General features: G+C 42.0%; 1 protein-coding gene across 1 annotated transcript in view; it reads right to left on the bottom strand.

Moving 5' to 3' along the window:
- The window catches only part of DNAH6 (dynein axonemal heavy chain 6), a 270855-nt gene that overhangs the window by 81959 nt on the left and 164272 nt on the right, over nucleotides 1–24624 (bottom strand). The window contains 8 exon segments of the mRNA XM_083177142.1: nucleotides 219–383; nucleotides 1876–2001; nucleotides 3806–4009; nucleotides 13525–13721; nucleotides 15637–15760; nucleotides 17423–17684; nucleotides 21032–21267; nucleotides 22535–22702. Coding sequence (XP_083033268.1) covers nucleotides 219–383; nucleotides 1876–2001; nucleotides 3806–4009; nucleotides 13525–13721; nucleotides 15637–15760; nucleotides 17423–17684; nucleotides 21032–21267; nucleotides 22535–22702 — 1482 coding nt within the window.

Raw genomic sequence — 24624 nt, 5'->3', positions numbered from 1 at the left:
GCACGGCTCGTAGCGCATGGAGGATAGATGTATGCGGACACATCTGCATATGAATAGTAGCTGTATCAGAAAGCTCTGCATAATTCAGTCTTACCCAAGTTATAATTTTGATATAATAATTGAAAAACTAACCTGCAGGACATATTGCTACAGTAAAATCACAGATCATTTTCATTTAACATCACATTGATAAATGTACAATGGCTGGTTTTTCTTACCTCAGGAAGATAATGTGGATTTGGCATTTTAGTTGTCATATAGAACCTAAAATTCTTGTCATAATCAATGTCAGAGTCTCCAAGGCGAATTAGCGTTCTTCCGCCTGCCACAAAGGTTTGCTTTAGAAGAACTGGCTCTAGAGCAGGATCCAAGCTTTCCTTCAGCTTTAGTAAAGAAGAAAATAAGGAGGTAAATTCTAAAACCTATGACTAAATTTAGCTTAGTACCAATGAGTATACACTTTGAAAGGAATTAATGTTGAAAAGAATAGTGTATTGATTTAAATGCATACACTGTGGAATCTCTAAGTACCATCTACAATACAATAACACCCTTGTCCTCCTCAGTATTCCCTCCGTACATTAATAGATCTGATTAAAACTTATGTTATATTTCTCATTTGAATGTGAATCATTAGTAATTAAACAGAAAATAAATTTGTTTACTTTTCCCAGAAAGACTGAAAACTTAGGCAAGTATACTCTGATGCCTGATAGCAATGGCACTCCCTGCACCTATGATAGCTAAGCACTTGTGTATCAGCATTAATTATATTGCTGTTCATATGAGAGTTTAGATCCCTGTCAACGCCAATATCGGTGGTGGTGGAGACCCGGCAGAGTGACGGCATCGGCAACTGCATACACACTGGCCAATGTCAGCAGCGGGAGAAAGTGACGGCAATGCTGCAGCCGCGGCATGGCCATCATTAATGAGGACCCCCTCATCTGCACATGATCAGACGAGGGAGGGGGGTGTACACTCTAGGCAATATAGTAAAATAAATCACTCAGAATGGTCCTACTGGGTAGTATATTTAATATATCACCTAGTGTGTAGTGGTGTATTTCAAGAGACCTTAGCGAGAGGTTAGAGTTAGAATGCAGGGAGGTGGGGTTAGGAGGCAGCGGGGATGGTCAGGATTAGGCTGAAAAAGGGGGAAGTTAGGATGCGGGGATGGAGGGTTAGGGAGAGCCCCAGTGTGACAAAGTGCAGGCCACAGGGTATGGATTATGTCAGTGTGATAGAGCGCAGGCCTCGGGGTGAGGCTGTGCGTCATGCTGATAGTATCTCGTCCACCAGGGCGTAGTGTGTCCAAGGGGCTCTACTTGGTGCAAAGTGCCTAAGGGGTTGTACTTGGTGCAAAGAACTAAAGGGGCTCTACCTGGTGCAATGTGCAGAAGTGGCACTAAGTGGTGTAATGTGAATAACGGACACTAACGTGAATTGTTACTATTATATGATCACACCCCTATACAACAAAGCCATGCCCCTAAACTTTGAGCAGTCGTCTTTGGCGCATAATGTCCCTATTTTGAGCATGAGGGGGGCAATAATTCTCTTTCTGGCACAGGGCACCAAATGCCTAGTTATGGCACTGCCTATACTGTAGAGTAGACCAAAAGATTTGCCTTACAGATATAACTGTATATTGTAGTAACACAACATACAGTATATAGTACACATGTGCAGAATTAACTGCTTTCATTTGAATATTATCTATAAATTCAGGTTTAGTGTGCCCTCCTTTAACAATCCCTTAACATTCTTGCAGTTTAATTAGCTTCTTGTGTATGTGTTTATATATTATTTGTATAGAGCTGAATAATGTGATTGGCGCTATATAAATAAATACATCATTTTAATAATAGTTACCTCTTCTAATAAAACGGGCAAGCCAAGTCTGATTGCATTCTCCAGTGTCCGGAGGAAACCAGTGTCTGTCAGCTTAATGACTTTTAAGCCATTCTTGGTCTCTTTGTTTCTGATCCAACGGTTCGCCTATCATACAAATATCACTGTGATTAGAGGCAGACTTTACAATCATCATATAAAATGTTATTGTTGTAAAATGATCACATTATTTGAAGCAACATCAACATTAAATATTGAATAATTAGCATTCCAGGAGTCACTTATGCCCCTTTCCCACTGCAGCTAAAAAACGGTAAATTGCAGATTTTCAGCGCAATTAACCGTTTTAAGGCTGCAGTGGGAAAGTGCCAGAGTTGAAATACCGTTTAAAGTTAAATGGTATTTCAACCCGTTTTTAAAGCAGAGTCCTACACGTTAAAATAACGTTTAAGAGGCAGTGGGAATGCCTCTTAAACGTTATTTAGCCTCCAGGCAGTCCCAGTGCCTGATGAGAACTAGTAGTTCTCACTTTGTGCATGTGTAATGAGTGCACGTACATAATAATGAGCCACTCATTACATATGCGCATATGTAATGAGCGGCTCATTATTATGCACATGCACTCATTACATATGCGCAAAGTGAGAACTACTAGTTCTCATCAGGCACTGGGACTGCCTGGACCCCGCATGGACCCTGCATGGACCTCCGCTGCCTCCCCACTGTCCTGCATCCTCGTGCAGGTAAGTACAAGGGGAGGGGAGGTGGGGGCACAGGGCAGGTACAGGGGGTTAGGCACTCTTTACACTGGGGGGGGGGGGATTAGGCACTCTTTACACTAGGGGGGGGTTAGGCACTCTACATTTTACACGGTTTACTGCAATGGGAATGGTACTTAAATGGTATTTAAAACGGTAATCTGCTGCAGTGGGAATGCTAATACCGTTTTAAATACCATTTAAGATTACTAGTACTTTAAACTGGTCTGCAGTGGGAAAGCAGCATAACATTAACCTACAAGATGAAAAAGCATCTTGTAACAATGTTTGTGTGTAATCTTGCCACATGTTCCAGTGCTACAGTAGGTATCACTGCCCACTTTATGATCAGAGTATCCGCCTGTGGCTTACTAACAGCAGCAGTAAGCCTTACTTAAAATATGTTCTGTCCTTCTAAGCCAAGCTCTTTAACATACACATTCATATACAAAACAAGTATAGCACACTCATTTATTCTCATAAACTTTAGAAAATGCTACAAATTAGGCATCAAGAAAAATGTTAGGAACAGTGGAACATATTTAAAGCAGAGTTGCCTACTTTCCAGCTGCCCTCTAAGGGAGAAGGCAGCCAGTTCCTTGAGGCAGGGGGTGGGGCCGCTGAAGTTATTAGAAAGGGGTGGGATGGCGGTGGAGTTACGGAGGAATGGTGTGTTTTGGGGCATGGCCAGTGCAACCGCATCCTCGTGGCCACACCCCCGCTGTGCAATGCCGGTATTTCAGGCATTGCACGGCGGAGCAACAATGATGCAATTCACAGGGGCCGGGAGGGGGACCTGATTTCCGGGACCCTCCTGCCCATTCCGGGAGGGTAGGCAACCCAGAAATTAAGAAATTTCTAGATGTGCACTAATTACTTGAACCCCTGGCCTATCTACAGTATAACACTTTTTTAATACCTACCCCCTGGAGTCCCATGTCGAGACAGCAGCAGTGCTGCAGAAATCATTGCTATATTTCCAGCAGTTTGCGTGTGCGCAATTGGAAAATCACTGGGAAAATTCCATTTTCTCAGAGACCAGAAATGTGTATTAGACTGTGGAACAGCATTTGGATCTCCTAGCGACCCTTGTGCCCAGAGTCTATTGTTCTGCAGGCATACATTTCATATCAACTCTCATCCATGTATTATTTTACACAATAAATGATTTCAAACATTAATTTTCACCATACCTGATCTTGTGGGTCAATCATCAGTGGCCAACGTCTTCCACGAGTCACTAGAATGCCATTTTCAGTGGAAACAAGATCTCTTGGCAAACCATCTGAATTCCACTGGCGAATTTCATAGGCATCACCCAATATGTTTATCAGGCTGAAATTTGGGCTTATAGGAATCTCAAGTTTTTGACATGTTTTAATCCAACGGTCTATTAACTTGAATAAAATACACAGAATAAGATAAACAAGATATCCATTGTATGCTGCCATTTTGCTTTATATAACTGTAATGTTTTTCCCTAAATAATGCTGCTTAAACATACAATATGATTTGCTTTATATTGAGTCAGTAGGTTTGTACAAAGAAAGTGTTTAACCTGCTGCCATCAGGCAGACGCTACAGGGCTATTCCCACCAGGTCCACCAGAAGCCTAAAAAGTTTCTTCCTCAGGCGGTTCACCTGTTGAAACGGGAACTCATGAACACCTCACTGTCTAGTTGCGCCATAACCCTTTGCACATAATCTAACACGGTGTCCCCTTGGAATAACTTTCTACAGTATATGACTGTACATGTTACCATACCTGTTTATATTGTTTATTGTTTATACTGTATACTGTTTACTTGTTACCCACCTGGCTGCTGCACAGCAAACCGAAAACAAATTCCTAGTATACGCAAGTATACCTGGCCAATAAAGCTGATCCTGATTCTGATACTGATTATACCATTGGTGTATGTGTAATAGGTGAAGCGTGTGCAAAAAGGTCCACACCATAAACCCTGGACCCATTCTTTCAATACCTATTCTTTGGAGTCCTGCGTTGGTAGCAGCAGAGCTGCAGAAATCCATTTTGTATATGCGCAGTAGGAAAATCAATGGAAAAATGGGTACTTGTTTCCTAGCACAGCCACACCGATTTCTATCGGGGTGGTTGTGTCGGAAAAATCGCGTCGATCGCATCGCATGCGATTTGGTCGCATGCGATGCGACCGACGCGACCGACCCGATTTTTTTATTGAATCAAATGTGAATAGGGTCCCTGGGACCCGATTTTACATTGGATTCAATGTAAAATATTCCCTACACCCCCAATTTAACTGCGTAAACCCCACCCCATGATTGACGTGAACCCGAAACGTGGCGAGCGCAGTGAGCCCACGAGGGGCGGCGGTGCGCGTCCTCCGACCTTTTCATTCCCCTACTATCCACGTCGGCGTGGAGTTGAGAATTTATATAGTGTGGCGAACGTAGCGAGCCCCGCGAGGGGACGCGTATAACTTCACAGGTATACGCGTCCCCTCGCGGGGCTCGCTGCGCTCGCCACACTATATATTCTCAACTCCACGCTGACGTGGATAGTAGGGGAATGAAAAGGTCGGAGGACGTGCACCGCCGCCCCTCGCGGGCTCGCTGTGCTCGCCACGCTTCGGGTTCACGTCAATTATGGGGTGACGACGGGGCCATATATAATGTGAAATGGGTCATATTGGCCCATTTCACATTTTTTACTATGTAAAATCCATCTTATCTTGTGCCATTATAATGGCACAAGACCGAGGCAAAACTCCCGATTTCAATGTTAAAAAATATTTTAACATTGAAGCCTATGGCAAAATCGGGGGCATCGCGTCGGTCGCGTCGGGGCCAATGTTAATGGTCCCGACTGACGCAATGCCCGCGATTTCCCCTTTGACGGCAAAATGGACCTGATTTCAAAGGAAATCGGGTCCATCGTGTACCTTAACTTTAAGGTACACGATGGATGCGATTGTGGCCGTGCTAGGAAACAAGTACTGAAAAATGGTGTGGTGACCATTATTGGGAGACTTGCACATGTGCACTAGACTCTGGGACAGTGCTAGAGTCTCCTAGTGACTGTAGTGCCCAGAGTATATTGTTCTACTGGCTAGAGAACAGGGGGCCCAGATGGAGACTGCACATGGCCATCTTTCTCTCTTGATGCACCCGTGTTATGGTATGATAGTATTAAGAAATGTTACATTTTATCTCTTTTTAATATTAATGTGTGTTTTTGATTTGAAGGTCTAAATTATCAATGCTGAAAGGATTATTTATGATTTTTGTTTATTTTGTTGATAATATGCTCTTTATGTATACAACACAGTTCAGAAAGTGCGGCTGCCCTGGGTTTCAAATTCACTCTAATACAAATATCATGCAACGCTACTTTTTGGCATAACCTAAAATATCAGATATAATTTATATGACTATTAAGAAGTATACTATATACATTACAGAAAATCTTCTTACTGTATGTGTACTTAGAAAAAAAAAATGGTGCAGTACGGATTGTGTAATGGTTAGCATTACTGCCTCACAGCACTGAAGTCATGGGTTCGATTCCCAACATGGCTCTAACTGTGCATAGTTTGTATATTCTCCCAGTGCTTGTGTGTGATTACTCCGGGTACTCCGTTTTCCTCCCACAATACAAAATTATACTAGTAAGTTAACTGGCTCTCACAAAAATTAACCCTAACAGGAATGTGTCTGTGTATACACGTGCTAGGCAATATAGATTGTAAGCTCCACTGGGGCAGGGACTGATGTGAATGCTCAAATATTCTCTGTACAGCGCTGCGGAATATGTATGCGCTATATAAGAAACTGGTAATAAATAAATAAATGAGTTCATTATTAGCTATCAGAAACCTGCCCTAGGGTTCCGGCTGCAAAAATTATGGCAGTCTTATGTGATATTAAAAGACAAAAATAATGGCAACATGAAACCCAGATCTGTAGTTAGAAATGATGTGAAGCCAATTGGAGCCTTGGGGAATTAAGTAGAATGCTGCATAGGTGATGTATGGAATAAAAAGCAACTAATTTGAAACAGGGGATGTGGGAAAAGAAAACTACTAGCGGATTATTTCAAAGAAAAGTCCATTTAAAGAATGTACAGTAGATCACAGTTAAAGAACAACTGGAAAGACATAAACTGAGAATACACTTTATAAATTGCAGTGGACAGATAATAATACCCTCTACAGCAGGGGTCTGCAAACTATTTTGCTCTGGGACCCCATCAGACAATAAAAATAATGACAGGACCCCAGCAAGTTACTACAGAAGGTCATCACATCACATGTGTAGTCAGCAGACAGTACATGTATGGCAGCATTGTGGGGGCACAAAGTGATGGGAGGAGTCTAAAATAACAGACAATTCAACTGATTTTTCAGACTTCTTGAATCACTGACTGAGATTAGAGAAGTCATCAGCCTGATGGTCAGCAACATGGAGACGCAACACCTGAGAAGGTCGGGACCCACTTTGGAGTCAGGACCCACAGTTTGAGAACCGCTGCTCTATAGATAGGATAAGCAAGAGAGTGCTGGTGCAATAGAGGAATACATTCATAACCTACAGGAAATCACTCTAACTATACTCATCTAGGACGCAAAGAGAAAAGAAAAAGTACTCTCTGTTTTTGGGGGCACACTTTGAAATTAAAACTTAACGTTTATTTATTTCATTCAAATTAATTTAGACATCCTGAGGATACTGAGGAAGCGGGACCTTTGCGAAACAGCTTTCTATCCCACAACTACTTTTGCACCTCGAGCTATTGAGGAGATACCAGACTCCCTATTACTGCAATCAGGTCCAGATCCAAGAAAAATCTCTTTCCTCCTGCAGCAGATGGACTGTTCCGTAGACCGCAGCAGGCAGCTATCCGGGTGGTGGTAAGACCCCTATTAAGGGGCTGATTCACATTATAACCAATAGATACAATTGTGAATACGACCCCACAGATTTTTGTCCTGCAATTATTTTGGGAAAAAGGGCTTCATTGTTTCCTTTTTTCGCTTTTTTCTGCTCTGATTGGTCTAAGTCAGACTACAAAGATCACTTTGAGTGATTTTCACAGACATCTTTTCCATATTTAGGAATGAGATTCATAATTGTTTTTTCTTAGTGAGAAGCATATAGTTAGTGACAGGAATACTTTCTACTACTGTAACAAAGTGATTAATTCAATTTATGAAAAAGGAAATTTGATATACAGGTGTATACTATAATACTGTGACTAAAAGACTACTTTCCTGATCCTTTGATATCATATATTTCATATATTACAACTTCCACCTGTTATCTTGCTTTATTTACTTTCTAACTTTTTCTATGCAACTGGGAATTTTCTAAATTGCACTTAAAGGTGGGGTTCACCGCTCATCGCCCACCAATACTGCAAAGCAAGTGGGAGAAAGCAGCGTGCACTGACACCCTACAAGGCAATAATTTTGTCTTCTAAAGACACACACTTCTGGGCTCAAAACCTCACTGATTGAGGGTAGATTTCCCTGCAAGGGCCCAGCCAACCAGGGAGTCGCCCACTCTAACAGAGAGGGATTCAACAGCCCAACTATTTAACACCCTCATCTGCAACTGTCGCACGGCAAGACCCGCTCAATTGCACAGTCTGGTTCAGCCAGGCAGATAGAGCAATCAGCAGCAGTCACCGTGATAACAAACAAACTGCAGGGGTGTACTGACACTCAACTTGTTTTTCTCCCACCTCTCCTTCTTCCCTCTCTTTCTTTCCATTCATTCTAACCTCCCCTTGGAAACTCTCTATCTCCTCCTCTTCCCTTTTTCTCTCCCCTTCTTCTCTTTCTCCCTCTTTTTTCTTTTTCTTTTTTCTCTTCTATCACATACCAGCTAATGGTTATATAATAAAGCATAATTCCCAGTAGAATTCTCCTGTCAATAGAAAATTTAAATGGCCTGAAAAGCAAAAAATTATTGTGAAAAATTGGTGTAAAATAAGTTATATTACTATATAAATAAATATTCGCGGTCCACTCCATATACTGTGGTACCTCAAAAATTGTGTGAGAAAGGTAGCTCCGAACCATCATTGGATTTAGATTGGCGGACCTTCTACCTGTAATTTACTCATTAACAATCAACAGAGAACTCTGTAAATTGGAGTCTCAGGAATTTGTATATATTTTATGTATGTCTGTCTTGTCATGTCTAAATTAATTTTAATGAATAAATAAACGTTAAGTTTTAATTTCAAAGTGTGCCCCCAAAAACAGAGAGTACTTTTTCTTTTCTCTTTGCATTAATTCTTACTCTCAGGGGAGCACCTCCACATCACTCATTAATGCACAAGCATTTTGATACTACAATATAGTGGATCTTTTCATACAGTATATCATATATACACCTAAAATAATTTGAACGTGGTACTGGTGCACAGGTTCTTTTCCCCAATTTACCTTTCCCCATGTTGAAGTATACTCCATTTCCTGTTTAGTGTAAGTATATGCTTGGAGTTGACACCCTCCTTTTACAGCTGCTCTCAACTCATTTTGCAGCGCCATCTTTTGGTCATATAACATATTTTCTTTTTTGTTTGCAGAAACTACACATATACCCCCAGGGCCAGATTAAGGTCTGTGGGGGTCCCCAACAACAAAATTGTGGGGAGCCCTTTAAAAAAATTATATAATGCCTGTTATAAAAATAAAGTATACCATATCCTTTTAAATTTTAATCTACTATTTATGTTATAAGTCTGTTCTTGGAATGCACCAATGAATGCTTGGTGCATTAATTCAAAAAAAATACAAATAACATAAGTAATGGATTGACAAGAACGGGAAGAAAATGGAACTCTTCATACATTTGTTAAAATGAAAGGACATATACATAAAATTATCATAATTATAATCAAGATTACGTAATGTAGCTCACAAAATGTTAGTAGTTAGTTACATAAAGTTAGATACCTAATGGAAAATAGTGTATTGCACTGTTGTTTATGAAAAGTTCACAATAACTGATATGCCCATTGGCACACAGCTTAAAGCCCCCTGCCAGCCAGTCACACACTCTGCCAACATCACTGAGGAAAAAGCTGAGACTGAGAGAAATGGCAACACCTCAGCTCCTGGATGTCACAGAAACCCCAGTGACTGTGAGATCCCGTAAGAGGCTGGCAGTGACTTCAGCAGCACCTCAGCGGGCAGCGATGGCAGCAGCTGTGTAGTGAGGAAATCGGAGGCACAGCTAAATCATGATGTGCTCTGATTTCAGTACCAGCAGCATGCACAATTCAGGTGGGGGGCCCTAATGTGTGGGGGCCCTGGGATGACCATCCATGTTGCCCCTCGTGGGATCCAGCCATGTATACCCCTTAATACTAATATTTTCCACAAGCTAGATAATATCTATAAGAGATGAATTTGTTAATTCAATGTATCCACTTTGTATGGCCGTACGGCATCCCTGAGGTGGCAAATAGTAAAAGATAATACTACTGTACAGCCCGAAAGATTTCTTGTTTGTGGAGATTGTTTCTTGAGGCTAGTCAAATATATAAAGTCACCTATGAATGATTATGTGAAGATGAGGACAGTTCACATACTGTACCACATATCATCACACACTGTTTCATGGTTTTAAAAATGGTTTTATAAATGAGGAAATTTCTCTCACATGGCAGCTGTTCCTTGTGTGTATTGAGTTCTTTAATGTATAAAAACTCATACAGTAATACTGCATATTGTTAAGATGATCTTCTACACACTTAGCCATGATTATCTCAAATAAATGAACAAACAGACTTGATAGATGTTGAATATTAATCTCTAGCATTTCTGAAATGTATAGAGTTACAGTTTTGCCACTTCAAGCATTTTGTTCTAGTATCCTGTGGTGATGCGTAATGCTTCGTGGACAGCGCCCCAAGAGTTGCAGAACAATAGAAGTAGCCTAGGGACATTGTGAAATGACTAAGACTGATTTATTTGGCTCACAACATGCCTCACTAGCTGAACACAGCAAAAACTTTATATCCTAACTCAGGCTAAAAAAAAAATAGGAAAGATCGTGCAATTAATTGTAGATTTGCATTTCAGGAAAGATTAAAATTATATTGGGACAATTTAGCATATTTATGTAGTTTAAAGAAATTATGCAAAATTAGCCAATATATGACATTTGGCTGCAGTGAGAAATTAACTTGAGGAACACATTATGTCCAATAAAAACCCTGTAAATTAATCGCATGGTAGCATTACTGAGTTACTGATTTAGTATGTGGATAGGTTATTCTAATATCAATTAAAATAAAATGTAATGTGAGAGAATGAAAAAGCTTTACATTTTTCAATGCCCTGAGGTTGGGAATCCACTCAGAAAAACACAGTATTATTTGCATCTCTTTCGTGCTGTTTGTCACTAGGCGAGAAAGTACTGAGAAGACAAGTTTGGGTGGGAACTACTGTGCAATTAATATAACTGACCAAAAATAATTCAAATATATGTCACCTATCCAGAGATGTAGTGGGGAATTTACTAAGATAAGAGTTCTATTTCACACAGGATGTTGCTATGCGCATCCAATCAGAATCTACTTCTTATTTATTTAGCACCTTCTAGAAGATAACAGGTAGTATCTGATTAGTTGCCCATAGCAACATCCCGAAGGTAAAATAGAGGCTTCCACTCAGCGCATGTGCAGTAGCACAGCTACGAGAGCAGAGTTATCTTGCCAGTTGTGGATAATCTCTATTCACTCCACCCCCCACTTCTCTTCAGCCTCATCCATTCTTGTGTTTCTCAAGCCACATTCCCATGTTTCTCTGTAGCTCCAGTCCCACAGTCTGTCCAAGCTCCAGCCAGCCCCCCAGTGCATAGGCGAATCTAGAAATATGGTAATGGATGGTCCCAAACTCAACCATTTGGTATGCGGGACGTATGTGGCAAAGCCACGCTGCAAAAAGGGCGTGTGGTCTCATGAAAGGAGGCGTGTCATCACAAAACAGGGCGTGTTATTACACAACTGATATTGGACACATAGGGGGCACCCATAGAATTATACAGCACACATGCGGGCACCCCTGGACTGATATTGCACACATCCGACACCCCTGGACTGATAAGGGACAAATTATTCCCACCAATGGCACCTGCTACCTAACCTTTTGGTGACAAAAATAAAAGTGCTATGTAAAACCCCAGTGTACCTCCGGACTGCTGACGCCGCCCCCCCCGCTCCACCAAACCATTTTTAAAAAATGGGAGCCATAAAACAATGACTAAGAATCCCTGTTCTCCCCTTCTCCCCAAACACCCCACCCTATCCCCTGCCACCATAAATGCAAAAAGGCACCTTAGAAAAAGACCTCTTCCTCACTTTTTTTTTAAATGCTGGCTCACTTCAGCCGCTCCACGCTGAAGCCGCACTGCCCGAACTGCCCGGACTGCCTGCTCTGCCCGCTCTGCAGCCGCTTAAGCTCCTGCCTTTGCTTCCCGTCTGACTCAGCGTTCTCAGTCCTGCACTGCCCTTAGAGGCTTCAGAAGAAAATGTATACTAACAGTGATTGTAAACTAAAATTTAAAGTTTCAATTGTGGGTACTTGCGTATCAGCACTGCGCCCTATTTGCATAAGTACGGGACCGTAGGGAAATTGCATCGCATGCGTTTTTTGCGTGCGATGCGATCGTGTGCGATGCAATGCGATTTTCCTATGTAATTTATTCACTGCTTTCTGTCGCATGCAATCGCACCACATGCAAAATCGCATGCAATTTTATAGGGAGCGATGCCATTTACTTTACTATACACTTCTATGAGATGCAATGAGATTTAGGCACCCCCCCCCCCCCCCCCACTATCCACGGCACCCCGAAGCGTGGTGAGCGTAGGGACACCCCGCGTGAGCCCACAAGGGGCTTCTTTGCGCTCGCCCCTCTTGTCGGAGCACCGGCAGTCGGGATCCCGAAGTCAGGATACTGACTGTCGGGATCCCCACTGTCAGAGCCCCATACCACACCCGCTCTACAGTATATATCTGTACTGTCACTGTATACTTGTTACCTATCTGCCTGTACTACAACAATTCAAATCTAATTCCTAGTATACGCAACTATAGCTGGCCAAAAAAAGCGGATTCTGATGAACCATGTCAACATTTTGATGTTGACATTTTTACTGTCAACCCTGCAACCGGATCTTATATTAAGCATGCCCTAGTTTTCATACTTAGCGCCACTGCAGATGATGTCTTTATGCTATTTAAAACCACAATAAAGTAATTTATTCTATAGGTAAATTTAGATATTAGAATCATGCAGATCAACATCTTACCAATCATCTATTGATGCATCCAGTACTTAAATATTGTACCTGAATCAGAATAAGTATACACTTATACACTTCCTCATTAGCATTTTCAACATCAATACTTCACAAAGACAGAAACATGGAAATGTAATCTACAGCACATTGTATAGCAAATACTGCACAAAGCCTGCATAATGATACTGCACTGGTACAGAATATAAATAAGGTAAAATGATCATTTATGTGCATTTCTATAAAAAGTAGCAAGCATGTAGGAATTCCTTATTTATCTGTGTGTGTACACATTATTTTGAAATTGCAACAAATTAAACACATGAAGGACATAAGTGTATCATATGTACAAGTAAAACAATATCACATGAAAAGAAGGTATTTCAGGACAAGTATTGTTTTTGGCTCGGGGACTCCTGTACAACGAAGGCACATGCATCCAAAAAGGGGTCGTTTAACTCAACAAAGGGGTGTGGCAGGTGGACTATCCCAACCCACGAGATACTGTAGCCGATGGTTGGGACAGCTCCACAGTCCCAATAAAAAATTGGGACAGTTGGGAGATATGACAACATGGTAACACCATGATACAATTAAATACATAATACTTACCAGCTGTCTATATACTGCCGTAAAAGCACCAAAATAGGCGACACAGGCAGCAGCAATAAAAACATTTCCTATAACATTTGAGATCTCTTCCTCAAAACTTTCAATGCTCTCTTTCCATCGGACCTGTTCATCTCCTAGCGCTGCTGTTAATTTACCTGCCCGATTGAGTCGTGCTTGTGTAAGTGCCATAGTTCTCGCTATAAAGAAAAAACATAGTTACACACAGGAAATAGCATTGTTTGAGTAGTATGGTGTAATGGTTAGCATTGCTGCCTCAGAGCACTGAGGTCATGGGTTTGATTCCCACTATGGCCCTAACTATGTAGAGTTTATATATTCTCCTCTGGGTTTCCTCTGGGTACTCCACAATCCCAAAATATCCTGCTAGGTTAATTAGATCTTGACAAACATTGACCCTTTGTAAGTGTGTACATGGGCAAACAAGATGGGTCAAGTGGTTCTTATCCGCCATTACATTCTATGCTTCTATTGTATAAATTTAGAATCAAATGTTAAAAAGCAAAATACCAAACGAAAAAAGCATTTGACAAAACAATGAAAGCAGTGGAAGTTACAAAAATCAGTTGAAGTTCCTGTTTGGCTATTACTGTAGAGGTAGTTTACTGACAAATGGCAGCCCTGCACCATGGAGGAAAACGTAGCAATGATTGTTGAGAGACCCCCCAACTGAAACTTATCATGTCTTTGTGGGTCCCATAGCAATATCCAGTGACCCCCCCACCAGGACAGAATGAATGGAGTAAAAGGGTGTCATGAAAATAGAGAGGGAGAGAGAGACAGTGTCAGGGAGATAGAGAGAATGGATAGATGGAGAGAGACATTGTCAAGGAGAGAGAGAGTGTGTGTCAATGAGAGAGAAAGAGAAACAAACTTAGGGAGAAGAAAAAGACACGGTCTCATGGAGAGAGACAGTATAAGGAAGAAAGAGAGACAGTGTTAATGAGAGAGAAGAAAAAGATCAGGAAGAGTAGAGAGACACAGTGTCAGGGAAAGAGAGAAAGAGACTGTGTTAGAAAAAGAGGGAGAAAGAGTGTCAGGGAGAGAGCTGGTGGCAAAGAGAGAGGCAGTGGGATACCCCCAAGTCACCCAACCTGGGTGAATATTTCAAAATGTATGATCATTACTAACATTTTAATAGTTCACCTTCATTCTTTCTCTTTGTGTGACACTATAAGGCTCAGCAAAGTAGAAACTCTCATTACATATAGTGAGGGGTGAAGTCTAGGGCCCCCTCACCTATATATGAATAATTTAGGACTAGATATCAAAATATTTTTAAGAGCCGTTATCTTTAATTTTTTTTGGAGGGATTGGGCTAGTTAGATGCAAAAAGTAACTGAGAAATCTATTCATCATATCACGGGCATGTTTAGTATTCAAGGGGCAGATTTATTAAGCTTGGAGAAGAGATAAACTGGAGATAAAGCGGAGAAAAGGTAAAAGGAGATAAAGCACCAGCCAATCAACTCCCAACTGTCTTTTTCAAACACAGCTGATTGGCTGGTGCTTTATCTCCTTTTACCTTTTCTCTGCTTTATCTCCAGTTTATCTCTTTTCCAAGCTTAATAAATCTTCCCCCAAATCTCTACAAGTAGTAGCAATGCATACACTATCAACAATTCAACATTGCTCCATTGTGGAGACAGCTGATCTGAAGGCATCTGCCACAGGCCTCATTCCATAGTACTCCATCTGTAAGAAAATGGGCTGGTAGGGGCAGAAAGAGGGTGGCAGAAATCGCTGGACTCTCCTTGCTCTTGCCAAACCTTTCTCCCTTCTAGAGTGGAAGCAACATCAATTTATATGGGCAATCATATTTATGAGCAAAGTCATATATCTTTAAAAAGTAGAAATGTAACTCACTAAATGAATACAATCCAATGTCCCTTAATTGTCATTCATGAATATTGTATGCCTTAAATGAAGCCCCAGTGAGCTGTACTTGGAAATGTATTTGCAGGAGTTTTATTTCTGTCTGTGTGTATGTGCAGTCCCATCAGATGCATATAAAAGCTGCTCAGGCCTTACTTACTAAAACATGTATATTTGGATTAACAATGAGTTTAGTATAAGAACAAAAAGAAGACTTACAAAGGCTTTCTTTTTCCCCAAAGCTTTTATCAAATTGATCTTGCAGTTTATTAATTTGTTCTTCAACATCTTTTAATTTCCTTTGCTTCTCTTGGAGAGTGATCATAGTGGCATCAAGCTCAGACTAAAGAAAGCAGAAACCATTGTGAATGCTAGATGCATCTCATTCTACCATCATCTACAGACTGTACAATAGCAGTGGCACCAGCATCAGCTGTAAATGAGACCCAGTAATACTGAACCACCCAGTATCAGCAGCAATGCATTAGCCAGTGAAAGGTTGTCACTAATTGATCCAATAGGCATACAGCAAGGTTATAAAGCATAAATACTGTTTAGGCACCTGTTGTACAATGTCTATTTAAAAAAAAAAAAAAATCCACCTCTGTAGATAAACTCATACATTGATAGCTGGGCATAGTTATATCTTGTTTGACTGGCGATGAGCCGTCCCAATCTCTCCCTGAATATATATATATATCCAAGCGAAAGATTGGCACCCAGGACTTATATTGAGTCCAGAGGGGTAACTTGCCCTGGTGCCACCCTACGGGCCTCGCAGCCCGTGAAGACACAAATGAGGAAGACACAAATGAGGAAAGAAGGGCACTCAGGGACTTGATGCTGGTGAACGTAGGACAAATTTATTGTCTGATGGTCTACGTTTCGGGGTCTCCCCCGTCGTCAGGACAAAACAATGGTGTGTATGTATATATTGGTATGGTATGTATATATATATATATATATATATGTTCCGGCTGTGGAACGGGGAAAATTAAGAGGATACCCTTGAGGCTAGCACTATTGAACATACAAGTGCTAGTTAACTAGTGTGCTGATTTCTTTGTGTGCAGTACTATTGGTGAAGGGAAGGGGTGAACCCTTTATGGTCAGGGCCGTAACTAGGGGGGGGCTAGGGGGTCATGCGCACCGGGCGGTGGAGGGGGGGGGGGCGCTAGTATGAGGTCCTGGCAGCGGGTCCGAGGATGGGCAGCGGGGTCCCGGGGACATGGACAGGTGGGTTAACTCCGGCTCCTATCGCTGCCGGGCGCTGAATTCAGCCAATCAGCATCTGGCAAGTCTTTTCAAAGTCATCAGCGCTTCCCGCCGCCAGGCAGATAGCGCTAGGAGACGGAGTGAGTGAAGGCTGCCGCTACACCAGTCCCTGGACCCCTGGACGCTGCCTACCCCCGCTGGCTGCACACAGGTATGTTTGCAGCGGGGGTCCAGGGACTGGTGTAGCGGCAGCTTTCACTCACTTGTCACTCCGTCTCCTAGCGCTATTTGCCTGGCGGCGGGAAGCGCTGATGATTTTGAAAAGACTTGACGGACGCTGAGTCTTTTCAAAATCTGCTTCCCGCCCACCGCCCGGCAGCGCTAGGAGCCGGAGTTAACCTACTCCAGTCCCCGGACCCCCGCTGCCTGTCCCCAAGGCAGTCATTTGGTGTGTCCCACCTGGGGGCGACCAATTGAGTGCCACCCTGGGCGCTGAAACACCTAGTTTCGGCCCTGTTATGGTACACTGCATACTGGCTGCTGTGCTGTGCGCACTTATAGGGACACAATCTTTGTTTTGTGTATTGTGTGTTTCTACAGTATTGTGATGGCTCATCACCTGATCGGATGCAGCCGTAGAGTATGCGATTATTGGGCCGATCCCCTGTAGCTCAACAGATTACAGATAATTGCATAATGTATGCCTGGCATAACACTAAGATTCCTAATATTAACATTGTGTTTTTGAAATCCTCCCACAATGTTTTATGAGCAATAGATGGCAAAGTACCTGTGCGGCTGCCAGCTTTTGTTTTTTTGGTCCGACTTCCTTTAGCACCCTAGAATAGAGATCCATGGCTCTGACCCACATACACATAGATCGGCACGCTTTAGACACCTTTTCTACCTTTTCTGGTACAAAATCGGGGTTATTAATGTATTTCTGCAGTTTCAGCAAAATCTGAGGTTTTATGTTTTCTTTGTCATAGTCCATAAGCCTTTTGAGGAAATTGGAATCTCCCAGAAGTTGTTTTGCTGATGTCCAATCCGGCCTAAACAAAATGAGCAATGTGCAGTAATTAGAAAAGTAATACTTGCAATGGTTATTACTGGAAATACACATTTGCTATTATTTTATATAGTATTGCCTTGTAGCATCACATTGTAACACTTAGTTCAGTACGTTTTGGCACCCAATTATATTCTTATCACTTATAAACTTTAACTATTACCTTTCACCTATGTAAAACTCTTAACACATAGCTTATGTTTCTTATTTATCAACACTTACTAACACTTTAACCTTTTACTAGTGAGGTGTCTTAAGCTGGCCATACTGTACATCAGAACAACCAGCTTCCGATCCGGATCGTGTCAGGATTTTCCCAGCAGCTTCACAGACACACAATAGATCTTTTTGACGGAAGAGAAAAGCACTCTCTTTTTAGTGGGGCACTCTTATATAGCTATATATACTTTTTTTTTTTTGCTGTATTCACAATGGAGAACATGAATTAAGGTACAATATAAAGAGCTATACACATCAGGGCACAGAACAAACATGGTAGATTCTCAAATATACTGTATGAAGTAAAGGGGATAAATACAATTAATTATTGGAAATACTATTACTTATCTTTTAATAATATAAGTTAAAATAAGACGCACAATATATACACATAAAAGATGACACACAGACAAACTCACATCAATGGCTAAAAATTCTAATTTAGAGAAATTGGCAAAAAATTTGTGTATCCTAATGAGGTGGTATAAAACACGCTATTTGCATTTTTAGGGAAATAGCGGCAACCGCCTATTCAATGCTGTCTTTCCCGACAGCATTGAAGAGGCAGATTGACAGAACGGGCCCGACTTTAAAAGCCGTCAGGCCCGTTTTGTCGATTTCGGACGTGAAATGTCACGATCGCGGCCGAAGGTCGTCAATCCAAGCCTGTTTACGCGGACACACCCCCTTTTTGTCGATCGCCAAGCGGGACATTGAATTGCGCCTAACGATCTGCGGTCCAACAAAACGAGAATGGGCCAGGGTCATGGCTGTCAGGCCGGATCGACAGTCGTGACCTGGGATTGAATACCCCCCCTTTTGTATCATTTGGTCTGCGAATGCAGTCTGCAGATAATTGTTAAACATTCCAATTCAACAATAAATCAAATGACAGTATTTGTGGGGAAAAGTGTCAAGCTGGCCATTCACGGTCCGTTTTGCCGGGCCGTTTTGTACTTTTAAAGTACACATCGCATCGCATTGCTTGTGCATGCACTGTGCATGCAATGCGATGCAATACGATGTAAACCAAGTACAAAAAGTATGTGCAGCACATACTTTTCGCACTGTACTATGAGATGCGCGGAAGCGCGCATCGCATAGTACCAAACGGAGCCGCAGCAAAACGGAGCGTGTATGGGCTCCTTCACCTTGTAAGTGTAGACAGTTGGCAAGGTCAAAATTAAGACAAATCCGTCATTATATCCTGTCAACACTTGATGCATATCATCTCACAGATTGATCTTTTTGAAGATGGAATGCTTCAATTTTATCAATGATAAATGATTTACAGAATCAGGTGTGGGCAGTGTGATTGTAGTATGTCACATTCGGGTAATTGGCCAGATAAATATGTAGAAACAATTCAGTGGAAGTAGTGGCATCAATTAGCACCTTAGTGATTGTCTACTGGCTGACAACAGTCACATAATTTCATTTACATGCACACATGAATAATTCAATTAGTAATTACTTAATTGAAGGTGCCTGTAACAAGGAATATCACAGTATGTGTCCTATTCCCTACAGTTAGCAAGTAGTGACTAATCTGAAAAACAAATTCACATAACTATTACATGTACAATATGTATATTATATGTCCATTAAGGCAGACAGCCATCAAAAATATTAGAAGACAATGCAACAAGAAATAATGGTGTCAATATGCGCCTCCTTAAAGTCCGGCAGTCCTTACATATGACATATTGTGTGTAAATGTTTAAGGCAGGTAAGTATCCATGGACTAAGAACCTTATTCAGGTCCGTTCACACGGGGACCGATGGGATTTTATTGCGCATGTGCATTCGCTGGGTGCGTGCGTACCTGGCAAGAAATCTGATCGCTGGCTGCATGCACCCATCCTGCGTGGGGAGGGTGGGGGGCGGGCTGGGCCATTAGCATATGGGAACGCCCAGTGTTTTATGTGCGTTCCCATGAAAAAGCTGGGCGTTCTCATGCTCATGGGACATGACTTGGCCGACGGGGGCGGGCAGCTCACATCACCGGATGTCAGCTGTCCTCCCATTTCCTTCACCGCGTCCACACATATATAAGGGTGCCTCAGACCACTCTTACATATGCGTGCACCGTCGCCTACCAGCGAATGATGTGGACAGCCCCCTGCCCGCTGCACATGGATATTTATGCAAAACATCAAATCCTAGCCAGTGTGAAGGAACAAGCCTAACGAATGGTGGGACGGCGTGCCACCATTCGCAAGGCAGGGTTAGGTTGACTTGCAAGGATACGTATACGCATCCGAGCGAATCAACCAGAATAACCCCCTGATCCATCTCTAAGGCTGCGTCCACACATAGCGGTGCAGCGGGTCTGGTTCAGCGGATATAAATAATCTGAATTTCTGCTGTCACCTGGGCGGTACCCTGAGTAGAAATATTACAGTGCAGAGTAGTCCCCTTCAGTGTTTAGGATGAGAGTATTCAGTAGAAAAAGTGGGACATTAGTCCATGGATACTGACCTGCCTTAAAAATGTACACAGACATTTTGATATATTTAAGGGTTGTTGACAAGTATTAAGGGGCATACTGACGCCATTATTCTCTTCTAATATTTTTGCTGGCATTCGCAGCCGTGTACAGAGGCGGGGGACTGCCGGGGCTTGTGTTCAGCGAGCCGGCGTTTACCGGCTCGCTGGGCACCGAACACTCGCAGCCCACCGAGCAGGTCTGAATCAGGCCCACTGTACTCTGTGGGACATGACTCTATTGCGGTATATAGCGAAGGTCACTATTAGTATAATACAGTATGTGGGATAACATCTGGTACAATGTGATGTTACCTGCAAAGTTTCCTGTAAATACATTTTTTTGTGCAGGTAGGAATGGTCTAAATAGTAATTTTGCTAAATTCCCCCTGGCCTGCTTCATTATAGGGATCACATTATCAGTAATCTATTTCATTTCGTACAGAAACAACAAAATATTTGTTAGGACATATTAGCAAAAGAAACAAAAAACTTTTTTTGTATATATCGAAGATGGGAATTTATTTGATTAAAATGAAATAGGAAATGATTCAGAAAAGCCTATAGTGAAAATAATAAATACATTACAATAAATGAATTTAAATATAGAGTAATGCTCCTTACTTTGCATTTAGAAGAATGCTTATGGCCTCCATAACGGTCATAACCATATCTGGTGGTTTAGTAAACACTCTGATTTCAGATATGTCTGCTTTATCCAAAGAGTCTAAAGCCTTATTTGCAGCATCTAGAGCGGGCATTGCTTCGTCAAGGTCTCTCTGAGCATCATCAGCAATTGCCTGTGTCTCTTCTGCTTTCACTTTGGCAATTGCCTCATCTTCTTTAACAATGCACCGCACCTGTGAAGAAAAAAAGTATAGCTGTTACGGCTACTGAGTGCTATAGCGGTGCAAGCCTAAGGCTCCTGCTGAAAATAAGAGGGGGGAGGGGGGGACCATTTTACCACACTTGGTGATCCTGACCCCTTATTTGTTCTTTTTGGGCACAAGAGTGGAACTTATGTGTCACAGAGTTGACTCTACCGCCTCAAGTGTCTGTTGGGCTCTGCAGGGCCTAGGATCGCATCACTTACCATAAGGCCAGGCCCACATATACACCACTGTGGGGTCATGGCCAGAACTATGTGAGCTGCTGGCCTTGCCCCCTGCCCCCATGTCTTCCTGAATAGATGCTGTGCACATGCACACAGTTTCTATTTACTGCTGCTCTCCTGAGCAGAGCAGTGACAGACAGGGGGGACTCCCAAATGTATCCCACCACAGAACACTGCTGGCCATGGGTGGGACGCAGGACAGTCACAAAAAATCATGACTGTTCCAAAAAATTGGGACAGTGGGGAGGTATGTTGTGTCCGTAAGAGAGGTCAGCAAACAACAAGAGAAGCTTTTAGAACATATTTGTAATGACGCCAAATCTTTAACTGCTAAACAATGGAAATCTTCAGTAGTTCCCTCTTTTTTTACTCTCATGAACATTTATGTCCCCAACCTGCCCACACACTCCCAGGTCAGCCATACTGCTGTCTCTATTCGCTTTCATTTTATATTGTATTGTTTTCTGTCTCTGTGTATTCTCATCCAATTTTCTCATTCTTTTTGAAGCTAGTCAATTACCTGGGTTTCAATTTCTTATGACTTAATTGATTATTTGAATGTTTCATTATTTTTTCGGTACTATGTTGGATATGTTTGTATATTTTCTAATTATTTACTGTTATTGTATCATGTATACCCATCAGGGCCTCATTAAGGGTTCCAGCCGCCCTAGGCTGATACAGAAGTGGCCAAATATTACAGGCTGGGTTTGAAATATGACAGTTAGGAGCTGGCTGTTTAATAGTTTACCTCTCTTCACTTTATCATACTCCAAGGCTTTGTACAAAAGCATCTATATGAGCTTAGATTGCAACTGTACAGCACATATAAAGCTTTAAATAAAAAACATAAATAAAAAAGACATTACAAGTAATCATTAAACAAATAAGCCAGCATTTCGTAATCCACTGAATTAACAAAACAGTAACATAATTTAAGAAAATGGATCAAACAACTTGGAACTCCGACTTCCTACTCTTCTGATTGGTCTGAGGGTATTTCCAATTCTTACCTGGTCTGCATTTTCCTGATCTACTGACAATTTCTCCATTAAGGCATCCACATCTACAGACTTTTGTTTCAGCACTGGCTCTAAAGCAGACAGCTCTACTTTCATTTTATCAACAAGGTTGTTTGTTTCTAACAGTTTACTTAACCCGTTCTTTACACGGTCGCGGGCCTAAAATAAAACCAAGAAAAATAATTTGATAAAATACAAGTGTGTCCAATACTGTTTTGTCAGCGGTTAATAATATCATTTTGCTTTCTTTATGAGATATTTTTTAAGGGCCTATTATTACTTTTAGCAAATGGATAAACACCAAACACAAGCAGGATCACAAGGACATAAATTCTTAATGGCATTAGATAGATAGATAGATAGATAGATAGATAGATAGATCTATCTGGGTGCACTCCTTGGAGCCTCCACTTGCTGGCCATTTGCTTGGGATCTGCTCTGCTGTATTATCTGGACACCTCCAGCTGCACTGTTGGGTGAGCTCCCTCATTTATACATCTGAAAGCCCTTCTACAGGTGTCTGGGGACAGTATACTTTAACTGTGCAGTGACTGTAGCATCTACATGTCATAACAAATCCTGCTTAGACGCAGACGCCATCTTTACAGTGTGTTTGTCAGTACTATTGCCCGGGACTGCTGGCTGCGACAGTCTCCTGAGCTCTCTATATAACTTACTCCTATCTGCTATTACCTGCGTGGAACACACAGTATCTGAATAGTAACTGCTGTGGAGTGTTAACAGCTACTGGTCCCCTTTCTATACTTGGCAGCGTGCTAGCCGCCACCGTTTTCCTCTCCACATCTACTGCTTTACCTAGCAGTGAAATAAAAAATGTGCTTTATGATTAGGCATGAAAGCTCCTGTACAACAAATCCTGCATGCGGTCTATGCCTCTACTAATCGGCTTCTTATTCAGTTGGAAGGCTTACAAGGAGATGTCCCTTTTTTTTCCTGTACTACAGAGAAGACCTCTCCTTTCCTCCTGATGGGAATGCTACGATCCTGGACTTTGCTGTTTTATCGTCTTGTAAGTTCTTATCCTTCTCCTCCAACGTTTTGGAATTTAATTGAGATGCTGGCTTTACTCTTTCGCATGACCGAAGGATGGCTGGACTAATGTTGTGTATCATATTTTAGTTTGTGCTGCCTTTCCTTGATATACTGCATGCATGATGTTGTATGCTATGCTACTAATTGTTATATGTGAAAGGTTATTTGTATATCTATATATCATTGCCTTCTTGGTTGTTATCTCGCTGACATAACATTTTTTCTATGAGGTTAAACCTCTATACTTTAATAATGTTAGTAAATTCTAACTAGATTTAGTCATTGGCCACTAGTTGCCCTAGGTAGTCCATTTAGCTATTATCCGGTACTTGTGTATTATCACGGCGCCCATCGCATAGCAGAGCACGATTTTTCATCGCATCGCATGCCATCGATGCCATACACCCGATGCACAGCGGTGCGATGCAATTTAAGCCCCCTATACTATTTTAAACTGTATAAGCACCCTAATGGGTGTTTTTAAGCACCCTAATGGGTGCTTACAAAGTTAAATGCACCCCCACACCACCCCCAGTATGAACGTGAACCCGAAGCGTGTCGAGCTCGCGAGGGGCGGCGGTACGCGTCTTCCGACCTTTTCATACCCCCACTATCCACGTCGTCATGGAGTTGATTTTATATAGTGTTGCGAGCGCAGCTAGCCACCGAGCCTGAAGCGTGGCGAGCCCCGCGAGGGGCCGCGTATTACTTTACATGTATTCCGCGATCGCTCGCCACACTATATAAAATCAACTCCACGCTGACGTGGATAGTGGGGGTATGAAAAAGTCGTAGGACGCGTACCGCCGCCCCTCGCGGGCACACTGTGCTCGCCACGCTTCGGGTTCACGTTCATAGTGGTGGTGGCGTGGGGGTCCATTTAACATTGTAAGCCCCCATTAGGGTGCTTATACAATTTATAATCACATCGCATTGTATGGCATTGTATGCCATATACAATGCCATACAATTTTAACATTGTATGACATCGGGGGACATCGCGGAACATTGCATCGCATACCATCGCA

The sequence above is a fragment of the Crinia signifera genome, chromosome 1, assembly GCF_055691185.1.
Source record: "Crinia signifera chromosome 1, ASM5569118v1, whole genome shotgun sequence".
NCBI lineage: Eukaryota > Metazoa > Chordata > Amphibia > Anura > Myobatrachidae > Crinia > Crinia signifera.
Note: the sequence above shows the minus strand (reverse complement) of the source record. Positions and strands in the feature narration are given on the sequence as shown.